This window comes from Anthonomus grandis, chromosome 15, assembly GCF_022605725.1.
Source record: "Anthonomus grandis grandis chromosome 15, icAntGran1.3, whole genome shotgun sequence".
NCBI lineage: Eukaryota > Metazoa > Arthropoda > Insecta > Coleoptera > Curculionidae > Anthonomus > Anthonomus grandis.
In genome coordinates this window covers 15,223,336-15,246,996 of record NC_065560.1, presented here as the reverse complement: position 1 = coordinate 15,246,996, position 23,661 = coordinate 15,223,336, and the positions used below count along the sequence as shown (strand labels likewise).

The following is a 23,661-nucleotide window of genomic DNA, read 5'->3' as shown; positions in this document are numbered from 1 at the left end:
AAAACACTATTTAGACTAAGTATATTGACCGACGAATGTTATAACAACATTAATAATATAATAAAATGCATTAAAAAAATGATCTTAAAAGATATTCATGCTAAAAGAATCAACACTTATTGAATAATAAAATACATTTAAGGCTTAATTACTATTCTTGACGACATAGAGTGGCATCAATTTGTTTTAAAGAGGGGGCAATCATTTTAAGTTTCCTTCTATACATTGGATCTTCAGCGACGGGGTTTCTCTCTAAGTAAACTGTTACTAGCTGTTTGTGGACTGAGAGGTTATTGACGGAATTCCAATCACTTACTTTGTTGTCGTTCAACTAAAAAAAAAGTCCTTGAAAAGAAACTAATTGCAGGTTTTTGATTTTTTTTACCCAAAATTCCTGTAAATTCTCTAAAGCCTCGGTGTTTTCTATGGCACCAATTTGATTCTGAGCCAAATCCAAGGTTTCAAGCTTTTTAAGCTCAGACAAATTTTCAATTTTTGTTATAGCATTTTCTGAAAGATACAATTCAGACAACTCTACGAGTTTGTCCAAATTTTCAATTTTTGTCAAACGATTGCTTTGGAGACTCAAGCAGGTTAAATTTACCAACGAGTGCAAGTTTTTTATTTCAGTGATTTTGTTTTTTCCCAAAAACAATGACTGGAGTGTCACCAAATCATCTAAATTTTCAATTTCCTACAAAAGTTAAAATGTTAGTAAGGAGAACTATTTGAGATTTTATTTGTTATTATTACTCTGATTTTGTTGTCTCCCAACTCCAATAAGGTCAACTTTTTCAAATTACCCAAATTCTGGATTTTACTAATTTTATTTGAAGAGAGAAATAGTTTCTCTAAGTTTGTTAGGGATTCTAAGCCCTCAATTTCTTTGATTCTATTGAAAGAAAGATCCAAAATCCTTAAAGAAATTATATTTTGCTTTAAAACCTATACTAACACAAAAATGATAGGACCATAAGAATTATCTTAATGTTCATAACTTACTCTAAATTCACCAAGCTCTCCAAACCCTCAATCTTGGTAATCTGATTATCATACAACTCAAGTTCCTTCAGGGTGGTCAAAGTGCTTAAATTCTCAATTTTTGTGATTAGATTCCACCTTAAATAAAGCCGTTCCACTTGCACCAGTGGTTCTAAGTTTTGCAATTTGCCTATTCTACCATGGTTTAAATCCAACTCCAGGGCTTCTGGATCAATTATTATTATGTCATTTATGGTTCGCTCGCCATCACCACCATGGTTATGATTTGAAGCATCCACATTTGGAGATTCTAAATAATTACCCAATGTTAATAATATTGACAAAATTTATTACATTTATCGTAAGTTTATACAGGTTAATTCAAAAGAAGTTTTTAAGAAAACTGGACCATTAGCCAACAACAAAATTGGGTATGTCCATGCCATTATATGCCATACTTTATTGGCAAAAAAATAACCGAAGACCCAAAAACGTCGCAGCAATCCAACATTTCAAACTAGTGTATTTGAATAAATAATTTTTTATTGGCAGGGCGCCATCAACCTCTAACAGGTCAGCCTTAGTGCCAACACTGAAAGTGAGCACAAGATAAATTTTCCTATTTATAAGATACTTAGATTGTTGTGAATGTAAGTAGGATAAGATTATTGAATAAATAGCTTGTATTCACTCCTTAATTTTCAACAAAATCCTAAAGACACTAAAACATAAACATAACATAGTAAAAAATAGGTTGTTCAAATGTCAGTTTTATAGCAGTAAAGCTCTCATGGGTCGATAAAACAATAAGCACAAAAACGATACTATTATAGGGATGAAAAGATCAAAACTAAGCTTCATTCATCTTGTTTTTCTTTTTCAAAAGAAATGTCAGGAAAGATTTCTTAATAAATTGGTGAAGGGTTTTGTGACTAGTTTCATAAGAGTTTAAGTTTCTGAGAAAGAAGGAAATATACGTGGTGACAGGAATCAGGAAAAGGATCGATGATGAGATCAATGATTAACACTATAATTGAACAAAGTGTGTAAAATGTTAGTTAACCAAAAAAAAGACGATTTTACACACGTGTAAGATACAAAAATTTTTCTACTACGGAAGGAAACGAAAAGTTTTGTGTAAAGTGAGTATTTTACGCACGGAAGTAGAAAAAATATTTTTCATAAGAATATTGTTTTCATTTTATTAGGTTACACTCATAAAAAACTAAATAGGTGTGCACTTGTGATGTAAATATTATAAAATGTCTGTAAAGGTACGTACAGCTGCAACTAGGCACTTCAAATATTTTAGATTAGGTACTTTATTATTCATTATATAGGGTTTTTTCAAAGCTAAGTCATTTATTTTAACACCGTACAGAACTCGTTAAAAGAAGTTAATATACCAAAAATCACCAAAAGTTACTTTTCATTATTGAAAACTATTTAAAAAAAATCCTATTAATTTAAACATTATATATTTTTTTTTAAGAAAGTTATTAAGGGTGGATCGTTTTGAAATTAAAGCACTTTATACTACTTTAATCAGACCTTTAATCAGATAGTATACGGTGGTCTGGTGAACGTCATCAAACAGATCGTCAAATGCTCAAAAACTACCTAGACAGCAAAGGCTGGCCGGTCTCGGCATTACAGGTTGTCTCTTTGGTTGTAAAAGGTTTAAGAAATAAATTACAAAAATTACAATTACAAAGGACTTGACGAGGTCCCAACAAAAATTTTAGAACAGTGTTGTGATTTAATTTCGCCATACTCGGGGTTATTAATAAGCAATTCGGTGGCAGAGGGAGTATTCCTCACAAAGTTGAAGTGTTCGAAAGTTATTTCGGTGTTTAAAAAGGGGATCCTAATAGGTCTATTTGTGTTTTAAGTACCTTCTCCAAAATATTTGAGAGCTTATTTTTGATCGATTAGTACGGTTTCTTGATGAATATAATATTCTACATTCTTCACAGCATGGTTTTTGAAAAAATATGTCTATTGAGACCTCTTCTCTTGAATTCAAGTCAATATGCCTGGGACACTGATATAATACTGATAAAAGATTGAATGTAGTGGCTTTTCTGTTTGACCTACCTCGAGCTTTTGAAACGATTAATCCGATTTTAATTAGGCATAAATTACAGAGGACAGGTGTGCAACGTAGTGTATTGAATTGGGTTATATCATATATGACCGACAGATCCTTAGTTATAAAAGTGGGTGCTGATTTCTCAAGTCAGTATAACAGTGAACTTGGTACTCCACAGGGTGGCACTTAATGGCCATTGCTTTTCCTATTATATGTTAACAATCTCTTAGAATTCTTTGGTGATGTTAAATTGTTCATGTACGCAGACGATAGGGCAAAGAAATTAATTGGATCAAGTCATTTCTGATTCACAGGCCTCAGTCAGTTGAGATTAAGGGTGACAAGAACGGTATTGTTAATTATACATTACAATCGCGTTTTATAGACGTAGATACCGGTGCTCCTCAGAGCTCACTTTTATCCCCACTTTTATTTATTGCATTTTGCAACAGCTTAAATGATGACATTGGCGGACCATATACAGTACTAGCCCAGTTTGCCGATGATAAATCATGCGTAATATCCCACAAGAACTGTCAAATAGCCTTAGATCTTGCAAACTCTACATCCTTACAGATGCAAAAGTAGTGTGAACAAAATCAGTTAGTCATTAATTCAAGCAAAACAAAATTCATTCATTTTCAAAACAAAAGGCAAACTTTGAAAATAATTGATAATGATATGCCCCTAAACATCGATGGAATTATTGTAAACGAATCGGACGAAACTAAGTTTTTGGGTCTAACTTTACACAAAAATTTAGATTGGCAAAGCCATGTTGATGAAATATGTAAAAAGATAAAGTCGGCAAACTTCGCTATTTACAACTTAAAAAACATTGTCAGTAGGGAATCAATAATTCACTTTTATTGTGCATGTGTATGTTCACGTATAGCCTATGACATAATGTTTTGGGGATCTCATGCAGAGTCAATAAAAAGAATATTTGTTATTCAAAAAAGATTTTTTTTCAGAACTTTTTGAGAGCATTGTGCTCCTTTGTTTAAAAAATTACGAATTATGACAATATACTCTCTTTACTGGTACAAAGCATGCTTGTGTTGTATGTTTTGCCTCCAAACATGAACATCTCTTTCAAGAAAATTGTGATGAAAATATTAACAGTAATAAGACAAGACGTAGATTCGATTTTGCAGTGCCTAGACATAAGACAACCATGTATGAAATGAGTCTCTATTATATGTGTGTCAAAATATACAATACATTACCCGATGAAATTAAGAAGATAGAGGGGTACAGGGAGTTTAAGCCAGTATCAAGGAGGTTTTTTGTTCAGCACCCTTTTTATTCAGTGGGTAACATAACTCATATAAGCTTAATCTGTTTGGTTTTAACTGTCTGTATTGCTAGCAGGTTTTTTTTGTAAATATATACCTACTTATACCTGATAAGTCTGTGTTTGTTGGTGTAGTTAGTGTTAAGTGGTGTGTCTTTTACTTTTTATTTTACTTAGCTCTTAACTATTTTAATTTGAAACTTTTTAACTTAATCTTTTGTAATCAAAAGAGCAAATAGTATACCCTCTCTTGACCTCTCATGTTGCTGGGGTAATAGATCAGAGACACAAAGGGTATTTGTATTCCAAAAAAGATTTATGAGACTTATTTTTGGTTTGAAATATGAGAGCTGCCGTGAAATCTTTAAAAAATATAATATTTTAACATTGCCCGGAGTTTATATATTCAAAATAAAAAAAAAATAATCTTTTTTGTGTGCAACAAATAAATTACATCTATTCTATATACACTACCGCTCAAAAGTATCTGCCCACCATGTATTCTTTTTAATATTTTAAATTAGATACAAAAATCTTATCTTTATACCTATATTTAGATTGTATCTCTTTTGTAAATTGCATATATGCTTAAACAGCATACCTATCAACTATGGTTTGTTGAAAAACACTGAGTATTTAAAAATAGTCTTGCAAATAACAAATAATGTAGTGAAAATATGCACTTCTTCTAAAAAACTAATCTGTTAACAGCTCGTTTCCGATGAAATTTGAAACATTTAAAGGTGTTTAGTCTTCAAGAATTGATTTTGTGTAACATTGGTAAATAATTTCGCTTACTTATTGACGATTGTCACCGTTTCTTTGCTGGTTTTTCAACATTCTTTAAGAGTTATCGGTAGAAACAAAAGGTATTATCATTGGACTTCATAAGGCTGGAAATACTAACCGTCAAATTTCGACGGATTTGGGAATTCCAAGGCGGACTGTCGATTATAATGTTAGGAAATTCACCAGGGAAGGGATTATTAGCAACAAACCTCGATCGGGAAGGCCAAAGGCAACAAGTTCAAAGGAGGATTTAAATATTATAATTACAAGCAAACGCAAAAGACGCCTTACCGCCCCTGAAATCACAGCAAAAATCAACAAGGAGCGTAAAAAAGCGGTCAGTGTTTCGACAGTAAAACGGTGACTTTATAATCCTACTCGAATGTACTCGAATAATTGGGGAAAACTTCATCTTTCGACATGGCAATGACCCCAAGCACACGTCGAAATTGTGCAAGCAATATTTAGGTCAATTACAAAGGCAACAACTTCTGAAAGTTATGGTATGGTATGTATAGATGAATCTAAAATTTGATTTTCTTAAATTTAATTAATTAAAAAATGTATTGTTTATATTCATTTTGTTATAAATAAACCGTTTTAGAAGAATAACTGATGGGTTTGTTATTTTTAGTTATAACTTTAAAACAGTCATATATGGACAAATACTTTTAAGCGGTAGTGTACATACAAAGGTGGAAAGTACCGCTAGACGTGTTTTAATAACCACCCCAATAAATAATAAAAGGACAGTACAATTTTCTTAAAAATAAAAATTTAAACAAAAATAATTCAGAGAACCAGAATCAAAGTTATAGCCATATTAAAATATCAGCAGTCTCCATCCAACATTTTTTTAATTTAGACTTAAAAGAGGCCATGCCTAAATCTTTAATTTCTGCATGTAGGCCATTGTAAATACAAGCAGAATATATGAAAGAACTTTTCAGAAATTCAGTCTTATGCTGGAGGATTGCCAGTGTGCTTTTATAGCGAATATTTACATTTTGTGTATCTCTCCTTTGAATAAGGAATTCTGACAGATATTCTGGTTCATGAAAATTAAGTAATTTATGTGCAGCTTATAGGTACCCAAAAATCTTCTTTGGGCCATAAGAGATCTTCTTAACATGCTCGCTAACATGAACCCTCCAAGGCAAATTTCTAGTAAATCTTACACAGGAATTTTGAATTTTTTGGATTTTATATTTATTTTCTTCGGTTAAAAGAATACTATAAACAATATTTAAGTATCCAGCAATACTAAGCACTAAACTCTCTATAAGGATTTTTTTGTACTGGCAAAATAGGCAAAATATCCTTAAATTCATATAATGACTGTAAATTTATGTTACAAATAAACTTGGTGCTCCATTATTCAAAGTACTTTCATTTCTTGGGAACAGGATTGCCTATGTTTTACCCGAATTAATAAAAGCTGAGTTTTTGTCAGCCCAATCAGAGATCCTCTGTAAGTCAGCATTAATTAAATCCAAGGCTTCAGGTAGGCAACTAACCAATGATGGCAGATAAATTTACAAATCATCTGCATTCTTCTAATACCTGCAGTAAATTATTTTATGAATTAAGTCAGCTACAAATGTTATAAAGAGAAGTGGTCCCAACACCGACCTTTGCGGGACTCCCTGAGTTACATTTTTTCACCCAAAAGTTATCACACCCTCGTCATTAGTCAGTTTTACTGCCTGTTGCCTGTTTTGATGGTAGCTTTTAAACCACCCATTTGCCTGAATATTGAAATGCCTTAGTTTTGCCATTAAAAGTTCTATATTGAGAGTATCAAAGGCTTTTGTCATATCTATCAAAACAGAGGGACAACATTGTCCATTATCCAGAGGTAGAGCAATATCTGTTGTTACTTTTAGAAGAGCTGTCATACAGCTATAATTTGGTCTAAAGACAGACTGAAATTTTGGGATAATATTTCTGCTTCATAAATAATCCAGCAATTGACCTTTTACAATTTTTTCAATTAGTTTAGATAAAGTTGGCAAAATACTAATTGGTCTTAGTTCATTAATATTGGTTGGATTGTTCACTTTTAGTTACTGTAGTAACAAGGGCTTTTTTTCCATGTCAGAGACACACCCAGAAGATAAAGAATTATTAATAATGTTCACTAGAGGTTTTAGGCAAATAGGAATGGAAGCTTTTCATATTTTTATAGAGAGCTCATTTACCCCAATAGCATTACTTTTAATACTGTTTATGGTTTTATTGATACATGATGTTTTATTGATCTATGATAAATAAATTTAGGAACATGCTGAAAGTTACTCCTGCCTAGTACTTTTTTTATAAGGTTTGTTAGTACTTTTGAGGTTATTATAGTTTCTACATTTTATATGTGTGTAATTAGGTTTTTCTTTTATATAGTTTTTGCTCTTTTAAATAAGTTACTTAAGATTACCAGATTCCTTCTCCTGCTATCTTATGTTATTGTATATGTAGCAACAAATAACCAAATAAATAAGTAAATTCCTTGGAGAAATTTGTATACAGTATATTTGTATTTTAATATTGTATAAGGTATTGATCTGTTTACAGTTTTCCAATTGACTAATTATATCAGATTGATAGCAAATAGTTTTTAATAGTAGATAGTTTTCTATGTTTTCTCGTTGGCCATTTTAGAATACAGGAACAATGTAGCTTTCTTTAAACAGCTGGGAACTTGGAAGCTTTTAAGGAACAATTAAACGCTTTTTTAGAAAAAAATTAGGAATACTGTCTGGCCCAGTAGAGAGCTTATTAGGCAGCATACTTATACCCTCAAAACATCAGTAACAGATATTCCAAATGGATTAGCACTGACACTCGATTCTCAATTTATTTGAGTTTAATTGATTAGCCAAACCTTTTGCTGGACAGACACCTGCCTCTCTAAACCAGAGATAGTTCATAAACTTGTGCTGAATGCTCTCAATATTATTGATCAGGAAGTTATACATAAGAGCAGTACACAAAAAATGGTAAAAATTCACATTGCATTTGCCAAGAATATCAAAAAATTTGTTCATTCACATTCTTATTTTTTCAAATTTTTAATGGTTTACTATCTGTTTTATTATGCAACTTTTATATAGATGATTCTTGATATATCAACTAAATAAATGATTTGAACACCTCTTTGAAAACACCTTATATATACATTTTCTATTAAATAATGTGAGTAGTAACTCAACCCAATACTGATCCCTGGATGTTCCTGACCCCCTATGGACTTAAAGCCTTTTTTGAGTATTTCCCTTTATATGATTCTTACTGCTTCCTGTTAGGAAGATAAGATTTTATCAGGTTTAAACCAACAATAAACTCATAAGACCATAGTTTTATATATTAGTAGTTTGTGAAGATTACAAAATAACCTCCAAGCAAATGTGTTGGTTACAAAGCACTCCTGAAGAAATGTCAAAAAATTTCTTATTGGTGGTGTAGTGTATTTATGTTTAAGTGTTAGAAATTTTAAGAAAAGTGTTTTCTGTCAGTACATAATTATTATATATAATATAATTAATTTATTAGTGTATTTTTTTTTTCAATATAGTAATATGTTTTAGCTGAAAAAAGCAAATTATTTTATATCAAATTTGTACATGGAAATCTAGATGCATTTGTTAGAATTATTGATAATGTTTATGTTAAAGGGAGATATAGATTGATTAATTGGTCTATTCCCAAACTGTTATTTAGACATGTGATAACACCATGTTTTAAGTCTCATTTTAACATCTTGTGCATGTGCCAATTTTAAATAAAAAATGTAATATAGATAGTAATGTAAGACAAGAGTTGGCCAGTAATAATTCTATAGTCCATTTCTCAATCCGTAGGAGCACACGAAAGGGTCGATAGCCATAAAACGGTCGTAAACCATTGGCGTCCCACTCTTCAAGTACATTAAGATCTGAATGTTTTCATTTGTTGGGTTTATTTAATAGTGCAAGAAATAGGTCAATTTTATCCATAAATTCTTTGAATTACTTAAGTACCTAATGAACAAGTTCTTTTTAACCCTTATAAGTAGATATTGTCTAGGTAGGTAAATATGGAGGTATAAGTATTATAGTCAAAGTCAAAGTCAAAATATACTTTATTTGCCAAGTTTACAAACTTATGCTAAAAGCTTCCTAATCCTAGAATTTATAATACAAGTATTTATTTGGTTATACAGGACAAAAACAGAATACAGAATCGATTTTGATTGTACATAGAAGCATATTTTATATAAACAAGACAAAACCAAATAATTTTAAATATTAAAATGAATCGTTAAAATACTCTTCAATGCTGTAGTAAGCTTTTGGTAAGATTAATTTCTTTAGTTCTCTCCTAAACTTTTTAAGGTCTGTAACAGTCCTAATCGAAAAAGGAACATGATTAAATATTTTACGACTAATAAATATAAGAGAGTTTCTCGTAAGTGAGGAGGTGGGGATTGGAAGAGATAAGTTGCCCACTTGACGAGTATTATGACTGGTACAGGATGGTGGACTTACGGACTTATGTATGAGTGTTGCAGTTTCCAATATAAAGAGTGAGAAAACTGTTAAAATTCTTTCAGCTACAAAAAGAGGTTTACAAGAGACTCTCAGACCAACACCACACAGATACCTTAATGTTTTTTTCTGAATAGTAAAAATCATGTTAAGGAGTCCCTTGGAGCACAATCCCCAAAATGGCAACCCATAACGGATATGAGAGTCTATTAAGGCGAAATAAACTGAACGAGCAAACAACCCCCCCAGCTCATGCCTGGCAACCCTGACTGCAAAACAACCAGAAGAAAGTTTAGCAGCGAGGCCCAAAACGTGGTTGTCAAACCTTAAACTCTCATCAATGAAGAGGCCGAGAAATCGACAATAATCCCTACCATGTAGTGGGCTCTGTTCATCAAACAAAAAACCCTCTACATTACACTTAAAGCCCAGAACAAAAGTCTTATCAACATTGAATACAAGCTGATTGCAGATGCACCACTCTTTAATTTTGTGAAGGTCCTCTACTATGAGAGATCTGACTACTTTTTGATCTTTGTTATGCCACAGAATTGTAGTATCATCGGCAAACTGAACCATTAGTCCATGCAGTGATAGAGAGCTTAAGTCATTAACGTATAATAAAAACAAAATAGGACCCAACACTGACCCTTGAGGTACACCACATTTAAGATGTGCTATCCCTGACGAAAATCCAGATGCAACCACCCTCTGTGTGCGGTCAGACAGGTATGACTTCAACCACCCCAAAGCCACTCCCCTAAATCCATAAAAATCAAGCTTTGACAGCAGTATTCCATGATCCACACAATCAAAGGCCTTGGACAGATCACAGAACACCGCTGCTGCAGCCTCCTTGGAGTTCATAGATAGATACACATTCTCCAAGAATCTGAAAATGGCATCCTGCGTGCCCCTAGATGACTGAAATCCATACTGATTAGGGGACAGCACATTGTATTTGGTCAAAAAAGAGACAATTCTCTTTTTTGCAAGCCGCTCAAGAACCTTGGAGAGGGTAGACAAAATTGATATGGGACGGAAGTTAGAGGGTCGGTCCAAGCTACCACCCTTATGAAGAGGGATAATCATAGCTTCCTTTAAACAGGATGGAAACTCGCCCTGAAGAAATGACTGATTGACTGCCCAAACCAAAGCACCCAAAGCGCTCGCAGGCAGAAGTAACAACAGACGTGAAGAGATACCATCGGAACCCGAAGACCTATGATTCTTCAAGCACTGAATTGTTTCAAGGACCTCGGTGGCATCTACAGGGTGGAAAAAAAATATAGGTACCTAAATTGTGCAATCTTAAATGCAAACAGGTAGTTATATTTTATGATATCATCAGAAATACCGTAGTCTGTACAGAAAGACAATTAAAGCAGCAAAATCTAATTACTATAGGGATCACTTAAATATGTCATCAAATAGGCAAAGAGAGTGTTGGTCGATTATTAATGATTTTAGACATTGCCATAGAAAAGTATCGGAACCGGAGTTAAGACCTGACATTTTAAACGACTATTATTGTGATATACCTAATATCTTGCTCAAGGGCATTCGTAGTAACATTGATCCCTTACACTATCTTCAACAAGTGTCGGTTGAGCATTCATTTTTCTTTCATCCTGTCGAACTTACCGAAGTAAAAAATGAAATCAAACGCTTAAAAAACCATAAATCATCTGGAGCTGATGGGATATCTTCGAGGTTGTTACTCTTTTTGCCTGATTCAGCCTTAAATGCTTTAGTTTCTGCCATACACAATTCTTTACATAATGGCATTTTTCCTTCATGTTTAAAAGAGGCAGTGGTTATCCCTCTTCATAAGGGTGGAGATTTGGATCAGCCTTGTAATTTCCATCCCATTTCTATTTTGTCTACCCTCTCTAAGATAGTTGAAAAACTTGCAAAAAGCAGAATTTTGTCCTTTTTACATCATAATGGCATTTTGTCTGCAAATCAGTTTGGATTTCAAGCCGGTAAAGGGACTCATGATGCTGTTTTTAGCTTTTTGGAGAGCGTCTATGTGTCCTTGAATTCTGGAGAGTCATCGGCGGCAGTGTTATGTGATCTATCCAAGGCATTTAACTGTGTGGATCATGGAATACTGTTATCTAAGCTCGATAAATATGGTTTTAGAGGCGTAGCGTTGCGATGGCTTGAGTCCTATCTATCAAATCGTACTCAGAAGGTTACAGTGTCTGGGCGTTTGTCTGCTTCTAGATCCCTAAAATGCGGCGTTCCCTCTTGCAGAATAAAGAGTGCTGCAAGTTCCTAGGAATTACCATTGATGGTCGCCTTCGGTTTGAAGATCATATTTTACATTTAGCTGGGAAATTATCTTCTGGATGTTTCGCAGTAAGAATGGCAAAACAAGAGCTGGGAGGGGTGGTTGCACGTTCAGTGTAGTTTTCACTTATTGAATCTCATATTCGGTATGGCTTGCCTTTTTGGGGTTTAACCAATAAGGGGCTACTTAACATTATCTTTGTTATTCAAAAAAAAGCAGTTAGATACCTGTGTTCTGCTAAGTTAAGATATTCTTGCAAACCCCTCTTCATTTCTGAAAAAATCCTAACTCTTTTTTCACTCTTTATCTTAGAAACAGCTGCTCTTATTCACAAAATTCCCAAACTACCCTCTGACACTGGCCATTTGACTCGTCGTGTAAATGATGTTCCCCTACCTATTCCTACGTCTTCCCTTACCAAAAACTCATTAATTTACTTAAGTAAAAAAATTTACAATCATGTTCCTTTGTGTGTTAGACATATATCGGATGTTAAGAAATTTAAAAGAGAATTAAAGTCGCTTTTATTGGCTAAGTCATATTATAACCTGGATGACTTTTTTAATGATAGGTTTTAACCTTGGACATGTTGGAAAGTTTTCTTTTTTTCCTTTTTTCTTCTCTAGTTTTGTCAACAAGTTTACCTTTATTTAGTAATTGATTGTTTTATTTAGTTATCTTTAATTTAAGTATGTTCAAAAAGTTTTGTCTTCTTGTGTTTAATTTTGTTCATTGTTTTGTCAATTTTTGAAATTGTATTTGTGTTTTGTTTTTTTAGCTTGTAGGATGCTTGTACACAAGATTATTCTTACGTAATATAGCACATTTTCTTTCTTTCTTTCTTTCTAATATAGATATATCCTAAAAACTTAATTTTTCAGTATTGTTGCGCATTTGTTGTAAGAATGTCAAAGTTTAGCCCCGTAGTGTGTAAGGATTTTAAAGCAAGGACTATAGTACTAAACGTACATGATGCACTTGTGCATCAAATGCCTCTAAGTACTGTTAGAAATCTAGTTTCTACGTGTGCCAATATGACAGGCATATGTAAAGCAACAATTTACAGACTTCTTAGTAACAGAAAAAGTGAAAATCGTGACTTGCCTAAGAAGAGTGTAAAAAAAACTGCCGGTAGGAAGCCGATAGCAGTTGATGAGACAGCAAAGCATATCATCAGGAGGACAGTACATTCATTTTATTTTAAGAATAAAATCCCAACTATCGACAAAATTTTGACACTTATAAAAGAAGACAAAAATGTACCAGAAATGGGAAGAAAAAAATTATAGAAAATTTTCTTGGCAAAAGCAAAATAGAAAATCTATTTTAATAGATAAAGAAAAAATAGTCTGTTGGAGAAGAAAGTATTTAAGGCAAATTAAGGAGTATTGAAAGGAAGAAAGAAACATTAATTATTTGGATGAAACCTGGCTTAACGAAGGACACACCGTGAGCAAGTGCTGGCAGGATAAAAATGTTGGAAGCTCCTGTCAGGCTTTTTTAGAAGGTTTGTCGACTGGCTTGAAGTCGCCTTCTGGTAAGGGCCACAGATTAATAATTACACATATTGGGGGCTATAAAGGATTTTTAAATGGCGGTCTGTTTGAATTCGACTCGAAGTCAACTAAGGATTACCACGAAAAAATGAACGCTGATGTTTTTGGATTATTTTTCCGAAATGATCAAGTCAATTCCCGAAAATTCAATTATTGTTATGGACAATGCCAGCTACCATTCAAGATTAATAGAAAAATTACCATTATCCTGCTGGCGAAAAGGGGAAATAAAAAACTGGCTTACCGAAAAAGACAATAGTTACAGAAAATAAATCAAAGTATAAAAGACATGTTGTTGACGAAAAGGCAAAACAACACAATATAACTGTACTTCGTTTGCCACCTTACCATTATGAATTAAATCCTGTAGAGTTAATTTGGGCTCAAGTAAAAGGATTTGTGGCTAGAAATAATTGTACCTTTAAATTGAAAGATAAGAGAGAACTTCTGAAAGCAGCAGTGGATAATTACGTTACCCAAGAAAACTGGACCAATGATGTGAATCATGCTATAAAAGAAGAAGAAAAGACGTAGACCCTCGATAATCTTCTAGAAGAAACTGTCAAACTCTTAGTTATAACAGTGAGAATGTCTGATTCGGATGAAAGCGATGATAGTAGTGAAATGTGTGATTTATAAATTGATTTTTTTTTGTATATTTCGTAAATATTTTTATTGTAATATATGTAAATATGGTTAATAAATTAAAAGATCCTTATATTTATGTACCTTTCTTATAAATGACAAGATATGTTTGGAGAGTTGCATTTTTTATTGGTTGGTATTAAAAAAATGAAATTTTACAATTTTTTTAAACATTTAAAAAATAATCAAATTGCGGTATTAATCAAATTTTTATGTTTCATTTTATTTGCCATAGTTTTATAATGAGGCTTTTCCGCTTTTAAGAAATGTTTCTTGTTAATTTAATAAATATAGGTTATACCTACCAACCATACTTTTTCTAAAAATCTTTATCTAATAGATAATAGATAAAATCCAACATATTTATAAATTTTTCATAACAGATAATTATTTATAACATAAAAATTAAAATTAATATCCATAGTCGGGACGACACTGGCAACCCGTTTGTCATAAAAATGTACTTGAAACCATTGTTCCGAATTTTACGACCTATTGTATTTGAGACCATACAGGACTTGTCCACTTAAAATTGGTAAAAACAGCCTGGTTTATCATTTTGTTACATGTAGAAAAATGGAAGACTTATTTATTCTATATTTATGCTACTTCTGCATAAATAATGAGGCACTGTGCTCTCACCAAAAAGGAAATAGAGTATAATAAAATTTTGAGTGAAACTAATTAACACTTTATAAATAATGAGACAGTAAATAGCCAAAATGATTGTATATCGCTTGAGGATATAGAAGCTAGGGATATGGATATTTCTACAAATTCTTTATACCTAGTTATCCTTTAGGGAGGGTTCCTAATAGCAATAAGCCTAATGATAATATAAGTATTACCTCAAATCTCCTATTGAATATTCAATGTTTGAAAAATAAATGTGATACTTTGTATTTATTTTTTGATAGTTTAGGATTGCCAGATTTAATTTTAATTACTGAACATTGGCTTAAGCCTAGTGAATGCTTTCTTCTTCCTGAATATAAGCTAGTATCTATTAGTTGTAGGGAAAACTTTATTTATGGTGGGATCCTTATTTTATTAAAAAGTAATGCTGCATACACTAGGCCTATAGTGCCTATAAGCAGGTTTTATCATTTAAGGGAAGAGAAGACATTTGAATTCTCAATATGTTTTTCTAACCAGCTTAACCAATATAATTTATGTATCTATTGTTCTGCTTTAGGTTCAGTGAATAATTTTTTTGAGAGCATGGATGAAGTTTTGTCTAATATTTCTTATTCTTCTAAGATTGTTTTGGAACAAGATGTTAATATTAATTTTCTGATTAAAAATTGTGTTAGTAGGGAGCATTTCTCGAATCTTTTAAATACATATGGCCTTGTTATGCATTTTTAAGAGCCAACTTAAACTTGATCGGATCACAGATAGATCTTCCACTCCGACAAATCTTTCTGTACAAATTTTGACAACATTCTTTTTGCAATATTTTAAACATTCTATATTTGAGTATTTTGCTTTCCTACTTGAGTTTATCTATTTAATACTTTTTCATTTTTAGATGTAAGTATGCTTTGTCAATGAAAATTTATATATTTTGGACAAATAAAGCACTTTTGACCTTGACTTTGAAATCCAAAGCCAAATTGTCTGGAAATGAATAAATTATGGTTTTCAGGTAGATACAAATTTGTTTTTTGAGGACTGCTTCAAATATTCTACTAAATATTGGTAGGATTAAGACTGTTGTAATTTGGGACTTTTGCAGTTTTGTAAACCGACACTTCTTCCCAATCTTTAGCTCCTATAAAATGACACTGAAAAATCATATTTCTTTTATCAGATGTTTTTGGTAAAAGTGTATATTTTTTCTTAATGATATTAAAACAATTTAAAATAAACTATTCATTAGTTTTTCTATAAATACATATCTGACTTTGATGCTGCCTATTTCTTGCTTTTTGCATTTAAGAAAAAGCAAAAAATTGAAGCATTAATTTCAGCAACATTTTGTAAAGTAGATTTTTAAAATTACCAACAATCGTTTTTGGGAACATATATGTAATCACAAATTTCTAGAATAATAAAACTATAATAAATGTACCTTGTTCTTCACCTTCCAGTTCTTCTTGCTCTTTATCTGAGTGGGGCATTATTACTGCTTATTACGCAATCCTTATGTTACTGAAGTAAATTTTATAAATTAAATGTAATAGATAATATTTAAAAATTTCTTGATATCAATTTTCAAGAAAAATAAACAATCAGAAGCAGCAATTATCCCATAAAAAACATACTTATCCAATGACATTTGACATTTGGCATAAATAAAAACATGCGCTTGGACTACTAGTTATTAGAGAGCTTTTGGCAAAACCCATAATTTGTAACGTTAACCTTACCGCAAATACCAACACATACTGACAATTCAAAGGAACACTTTTTAATCCACTGAATATTTTTTTAATGTGTTGTAACAGCTAAAAATGTACATTTGTTTCTCTTTTATTTGCTTACTTTATACAATTTTGCAACTTTGTGTTTTCTTCCCGATTTTTTGCATGTGTGTGAAGCTAGCGTCCCATCGATATCCAGCAACCAAAATCGAGATCGCAGCATATGTCGTTTGCAAACGACCTATTGATAGTCCGCGTCGTCTGTTATTTCATCTTATTGATATAATTCGTTGTTATTTAATTTAATCGATATAATGCGAATTTATTAGTGATGTTCAACGATTACTTTTATAAGTATCGAGTAGATACTGGTACTTTATATCTAAGTATCAGATACTTTGTATGCGTTACAAAGAGTCATTACTTGTATACTTGTTCGTTGTTAGTGAATATGCAGACAAATATTAAGATTTTATATGAATACCTATATTAAATTTAGGGCTTTGAAAATTGCTTTGGCGTTTGTTATATTTTTTGAGTATAATAGAAGGTTATCAAGTTTTAGTAAGATATTACAAAATGATACTTTAATACTTATGCTAGTAAAAAGTAATTAAGTAATCGGGCACGATGGACGAATTCAAATACTTTTTTATTTTAAATATTTATTTATTTATTTACGGAATCCATTTACAAAAGTATTACATAGCATACCCATACAAACATATATATTCAGATACAAAACTATCTATAAATCAGTGAAAAGTGTAGATGAGTTAATTAATTAAAGCCCCTATGAAATAATATTCTTTAAATGCCCCTTAAAATATGTTATCCTAGAGTCAAAAAAGTTTATCTGTCCTGACAGACCATTAGCACTTCGAGCCATTCGTGTAATTGGCTCATTAATGCCATAATTGGTATGGTGGAATGGGACTGAAAATATTTCTTATTGTCTATTCAATCTGGAAGGCACCCTAAGTTTAAAAAGAGACAATAACTCGGGACAATCTATAGTAGCATTTAGAACCTTATGCATAAAACATAAGTCGAGTAATGTTCTTCGTGACTCTAATGTGGGTAAGTTCAGGTTATCCCGGACCCACTGATAGTAATACTCCTGTCTCCTGTAACCACATCTAAAAGCCGCCACCCTTAAAAATTTATTTTGAGTTTTTTCAATCTGCTCAATGTAGCAGTTATATGACGGGGACCACACAATTGAGCCATACTCCTAGATGGGCCTAACAAGAGAGCAATAAAGTAATCTAAAAGTAAACAAAGACAAATCAGTTATAGACCGTTGGATAAAACCCAGCATTTTCATTGCCCTACTAGTCACCTGATTGATGTGACTTTTAAAAGACAACCTGGAGTCAATAAATATTCCTAAGTCAGAAACCTCTGTTTTGACACCAATTGCTACATTATTTATTTTATAAAGAAAAGCAATAGGGTTTCTTTGCTTAGAAAAAGTAATCTTATGGCACTTATTGATATTAAGGGACATTCAGCACCAATCAAAGAATAAATTGAGGTCTTTTTGCAGGAGCATAGCATCAGAAAGGGATGTGATAAGCCTAAATAGCTTCACATCATCAGCAAAAATTAACACGCACACGACAATTTTTAAGTTTCCGAACTAAATCAATCAAAAAGAGGCAAAACAAAACAGGGCCCGAGTGAGAGCCCTGAGGCACCCCAGATGGTACCAAAATTTCAGAGGAACATGTACCTCCAAGATTAACAATCTGGGTTCTACCTCTGATGAATCCCGAGATCCACTGAAGAAGAGGCCCCACAATACCTTCTGCAAGAGGACCTTTTACCTAGAACAAGGTAGGGTTAATTGCCAGTAATTGACCAGAAGCCAGTGCTTGACCATTTTTATAATTTACCGCCTAAAATAAGAAAACGTCTTTTTATCCATTTTGATTGGTCTAATAGGACGGCTAATCATACAACTCTTATTGCCAGCCGCAATTTTCTAGCAGTGACCAGTTTCTAGTGTGTTTATAATTTTACAAAGTACTGACCTTAAAATCTCTTCATATCTTCGCCATCACGCTATACCACGAATCGTAAATAAATGTCAGTGACTCATCGTTAGCATTAGGGCCACCGAGACGGTTGCGCGGTGAGAGACGTAGCTAGCAGCGGCGTAGACACTTTTAAAAAGTGATTTTAGTGTATTATATAAATAATTATTATTTATTTAAGCACATAATAATTTTATTATGATTTCAATATTATTGTCTCTAAGAAGAATCATCCCTATCACTATTTCCAGAGCCAGGAGTGATAATAAGTGGTTCCACAACAACTTCAATGTGATTATCCAAATCCCACATTTTTTGCTCCTCTTTCACCACATGTTCGATGCACTTTTGCCAGTTGGTGGGGGTTACATTACCGATAGCTTCATTTAATAACACTTTAATGTCATTTAATTTAAACGTTCTATTCTTGCTGGCCACTTCGCCTTTTATTTGTGCCCATATAAGTTCTATCGGGTTAAGTTCACAATGATACGGCGGTAACCGCAATATTGTAACCCCACTGTTTCGCGCCATTTCATCAACCACATATTTAATATATTGTGCTTTGTAGACACGAACAATATCAAGCAATTGTGCCTTAAGCATGTCTTCGTCAAATTTTATATCGCCTTTTGATTTTAACCAATCTTTTATATCATTTTTTCGTCAAGCAGTCGTGGGTATTTTTTCCACTCGCCGACTATGTAAGGTGCATTGGTGCATTGTCTATCACTATAACTGAACCGGGCTGCATACACTTCAACACGGACGAAAACCTCAGCGTTCATGTCTTCATGATAGTCTCCTGATTTTCTGGAATCAAAAACATTCAGATCTCCTTCCAAAAAATCAGAGTCACTACCTATATGGATAATAATTAGACGACGACCTTTTCCAGAAGGCGATTTCAAACCCGTGGAAAGCCCATCAAGAAAAGCTTGCCGTAAATTTGTTACATTTAAGTCTTGCCATACTTTTCCACGGGTGTGTCCTTCATTAAGCCATGTTTCATCGGTATAATAAATTTTTCTTCCTTAGCGCCGATGTTTACGAATTTCATCTAAATATTTCCTTCGCCACAAAACAATCTCTTTTTTGTCAATCAAAAAACTTTTCCGGTTCCTTTTTAAATAATGAAAATTTAAGTCGCGTAATGTTCGCTTTAAAACACCAACGGAAATTTTAGGTAAATCATAATTGTCACTATCAAGTTCGGCCTTAATTTTCTTAATAGTTGGAATCTCATTTCTAAAAAAAATCCGTGCACTTTTCGCCTAATGATATATTTTATGTCCTCATCTAGCACAATTTTTTTCCTGCCCCTTTTTTCTACTTTTTTTTTGTTTTCATTTCACAACTTTAAGAGACCTGAAAACTATTCTGGAACTAACTTTTGTCAAATCTCCGCATAATTCTGCCGCGTCCTCAACCGACAAATCGGGATTTTTAGCACAAACACTTTCATATACAGTTTTAACTAGTTGATATTCCGCAGAAGTGAAATAATGTCTTTTTGCTTTTTTGGCAGGCGGCGGGACACAACTTGTCGAAGGGCAACATTTTATAAGACAAACACGAGATCACACGATTGCATCGTGAACGCTTTGCCCACGGTGCTACCGGGGTCGACCTCACGCTAGGTGTAAATACATTTTTAGTAATAACATGCTCAGTAAAGATTAGTGATTAGCTCTATGTGTATAGTTTTATTTTTTATTATTATTATTAAATATAGAAAAAAAGACTGGTCAACTACTGCTTTTTAAAAATACTTGTTTTACCAGTTGTTGACCAAGTGGTCAAAAACTGGAATTTTACGTAAAATAAGGAAATTCATTGCTTCTCTATTTAAAAAAATAAAAGATTTTTATAGAAATACATTGCTATTAAAAACATGTCTTTTTGTTGATGATTTCCAGTATTTAACCACTTTTCTATAGTGGTCAACTACTGGGTGGTCAACAAATAGTGATTCATATCACTTGAGAAAACGCCAACATATTTTTTTTTTCAGGACATGGCTGCCAAGTCAAAAAAGGTCTTTTTCAAATATAGCGAGGAAGACCTAACTAACGTGAGGCGGGAAGAAAATATAATGTGCCCCATTCCACAATTATAAATAAACTTAAGAATAACAACATTTCTGGTACAATGGGTCCACAACCATGTTTAACCACTGATGAAGAAACACTTATTGTTAAATGGGTTATAACAATGCAAAAAAAGGAATTCTGTTAAATAAAAATGCTCTTTGTCAAACAGTTGCCGATATTGTCCGCCCGGATGGGCGCGAAACTCCATTGAAGGATGGTGTTCCAGGCGATAAATGGTTCCAGCTTTTTCTTAAACGTCACCCTCAACTGAGTCAACGACATGCTGAATCTATTAATCTTGCAGAACTAGAACCTAGAAACAGAAAATTGCCTGGATATATTTCAAGATCCAAGAAGAGTCCTTAATTCCGACGAATCCGGTTTCGAGTCAAATCCCAAGTCCGGACTAGTGCTTGGACCTAGAGGAATGAAAAATGTTTATCAAATAAAATCGGGTTCTGAGGAAGGAACAAATAACAGTCCGTTTTTACTATATCAGCAGATGGTAACCTTTATCCCCCAATGTTGGTTCTTCCTTATGAAAGGATACCGGCCGAAGTTTGTCGCAACACACTATCAGACTGGATAATTGGACGGTCAAAAAAAGGTTGGATGACTTCCAAGACGTTTCACAATTATGTATGTAACAATTTGTTACCAAAACTAAAAGAAATGGGGGTTAAATTACCAGTACTCTATCTAGTTGATGGTCACAAATCGCACTTTACTTATAACCTTTTCAAATTCTGTAAGGATAATGGTATTTTGTTATTTGCTTTATACCCTAATGCAACTCACATTTTACAGCCGGCAGATGTCTCCTTATTAGGCCTAAAAAATAATTGGAAAAATACTGTTATTAGCTGGAAACGAAAAAACTATAACAGTCCAGTTACAAAGGCAGCCTTTCCAGCTTTGCTGAAGGTTGCAGTGGCTGACATCTCCGTAGAAACAATCAAAAATGTGTTTAGAAAATGTGGGCTGCCCATTTAATGCTGATGCAATTGATTTTGCAAAATGCATCAACGATGAATCACGAAGTCAGAAAATAATGGATTCAAATGAAGAACCTGATAAAGCTAGTAAAGCTTCTGAATTCGACGTGCCGCATTTATTATACTTAGAATCAACAATGTTACCTAAATGAGCTAATAAATTTAGGGAAGCTTTAGCTGCCATAGGAAAGTGGAGAGGTGAAGAATCTGCTAAGGAGTTATTTTATGTTTGGAAAAAACTGAGATTGCGTTGTAAAAATGCCGAAATCAAAGAAAACAAAAACGGTAACCAAAATACCTTACCATTGCCATCTTCCCCCATTGCTAAAATAGTTGAAATTCAACAAAAAACTCCAATGAAACAACCAAATTTACATCAACATCAAAGAGATTCTTCACCACATTCAACTAGTGCAACACCAACTACATCACATTCTCAAAATAGAACTCTCAATAAAATCAATTCTGATGGATATAAGGAGTCATCCTGTTATTTCTCTCCTTCTCAGCCTAGTTCTTCAACACCTAACAACTTGTCTCTGGTAAAACCTCAAAGTCCTGTTTTAGGTTCAGATTTAAGCGGTACTATTGATGTCGATTCACGAAATATTAGTTCGGCATTTTTAGATTATATTTTATGGCCTGAGGAAACTCCTAAAAAAATGAGTCCATGGCTAAAACAAAATATAGAGAAAGGTTGCCATAAGCTGCGACATCAAAAAAATAGATTTCATTTCATGAAGAAAAGAAAAAAATTAAAAGAGAAAAGGAGAAAGCAAAGACACAAAGAGCACTTATAAAAAAAAGAAAAAAAGAAGAAAAATTAGAAAAAGCAGTAAAAGCACCACCAAAACCAAAAAAAATTAAAAAAGTAAGCTCAGATTCAGAAAGTGAAAATGAAGAATGGAGTTCTTCGGGTTCAAGTAATGAGGATTTGCCAGAAGACTTCAATGACCTAAGAAGAAAAGGAGAATTTATTATTGCTGCTTTTCCTGGAAAGAAGAAAACATATTATGTTTGTATAATACAGAACTTTTTTAATGAAGAACAAATAGAGGTTCAGGCCTTAAGACCAACTGGTGATTGTAAGACTATTTTTTCTGTTATTGAAAATGATGTAAGTGCTTTTGATAAGTCTCAAATAGTATGTGTATTGGAAACCCCAGAACTAATTGGTACTGGGGATAGAATTAAATATAAGTTTTCTAAACCTATTTCTGTTTAAAACAAAACTTAATTATTTATTATCACCTTTATAAAAATCTTCGAAATGTGTCTTATGTTTTATTGCAAGTGCCGTTTGGCTTGTAAGAATTTGTTCAATAATTATTCAATAAAAGAATGGTCAATTACTGTAAAATATAGTGGTCAAGTATTAGCATCAATAAGTTTTCTACTTTTCAATCTATTATTTTTTTCTTTTCACTTTACAAAGCAAGACCGATTTTTGTTTTACTTAGCATGATTCCTAATAGTGCAAAAAGCTGAGAAAAATTACTAAGCTTGTATAAAATGGTAAAGCGAAAATACCTTAAATATCTATTTCTCAAAGTTTTCCTTAACTGGTCAATAACTGGACAATTGACCCTATCAAGTATCGAAGTATCAAGCAAGTGCGTGGCGACTGGCGACAATGCCGCGTCAATATAAATAGATATTATTGATCATTTTATTAACAATATTGCCATATTTTACTTATAAAATAAATTTAGTACGCATAAGCAACCACTGGTGATATGAACATTTGGGATTTAAAAAAGTATTCGAGTAATGAGTAGTTGGGGTCGAAGGATTCTATTACTTCGAATCTTCGCATGTATCAGATATTAAAGTATCGAGAAAATACTATCCGCACATCTCTAGAATTTATACTTTGGGTTAACCAATCGACAAAGGAACACGGCATTTGTTAATTGCCATCTGCCAGAAAGTGACAATACATAAAAGCAACTTCGTTGCATTTTCGATCAATCTTTGCGCCATTTTCTGAAA

The 23,661-nt window shown here is 32.8% G+C and overlaps 2 protein-coding genes across 2 annotated transcripts; both read right to left on the bottom strand.

Annotated features, from left to right (window-relative positions):
• Positions 1-6: 6 nt before the first annotated feature.
• LOC126745083 (protein phosphatase 1 regulatory subunit 7-like) lies at positions 7-16,449 on the bottom strand. The gene is made up of 5 exons (XM_050452775.1): positions 16,251-16,449; positions 1,003-1,291; positions 754-916; positions 386-694; positions 7-331 (listed from the first exon to the last, which is right to left on the bottom strand). Exons 1-5 carry the CDS (start codon positions 16,297-16,299, stop codon positions 152-154), a joined length of 990 nt encoding a protein of 329 aa, XP_050308732.1. The 5' UTR covers positions 16,300-16,449; the 3' UTR covers positions 7-151.
• A 2,351-nt stretch (positions 16,450-18,800) lies between these two features.
• On the bottom strand, positions 18,801-19,187 carry LOC126745312 (uncharacterized). Its single transcript, XM_050453082.1, has one exon. It carries the CDS (start codon positions 19,185-19,187, stop codon positions 18,801-18,803), a length of 387 nt encoding a protein of 128 aa, XP_050309039.1.
• Between the last annotated feature and the right edge of the window lie 4,474 nt (positions 19,188-23,661).

Bases quoted from the DNA above. Each gene is read 5' to 3' on its own strand.
- LOC126745083 (XM_050452775.1), bottom strand. From the start codon at position 16,299: ATGCCCCACTCAGATAAAGAGCAAGAAGAACTGGAAGGTGAAGAACAA. The intron at 695-753 runs GTAATAATAACA...TAACTTTTGTAG, and splicing joins TGGGAGACAACAAAATCAGA to GAAATTGAAAATTTAGATGA. The intron at 332-385 runs GTAAAAAAAATC...CTTTTTTTTTAG, and splicing joins AGAATTTACAGGAATTTTGG to TTGAACGACAACAAAGTAAG.
- LOC126745312 (XM_050453082.1), bottom strand. From the start codon at position 19,187: ATGCTTAAGGCACAATTGCTTGATATTGTTCGTGTCTACAAAGCACAA.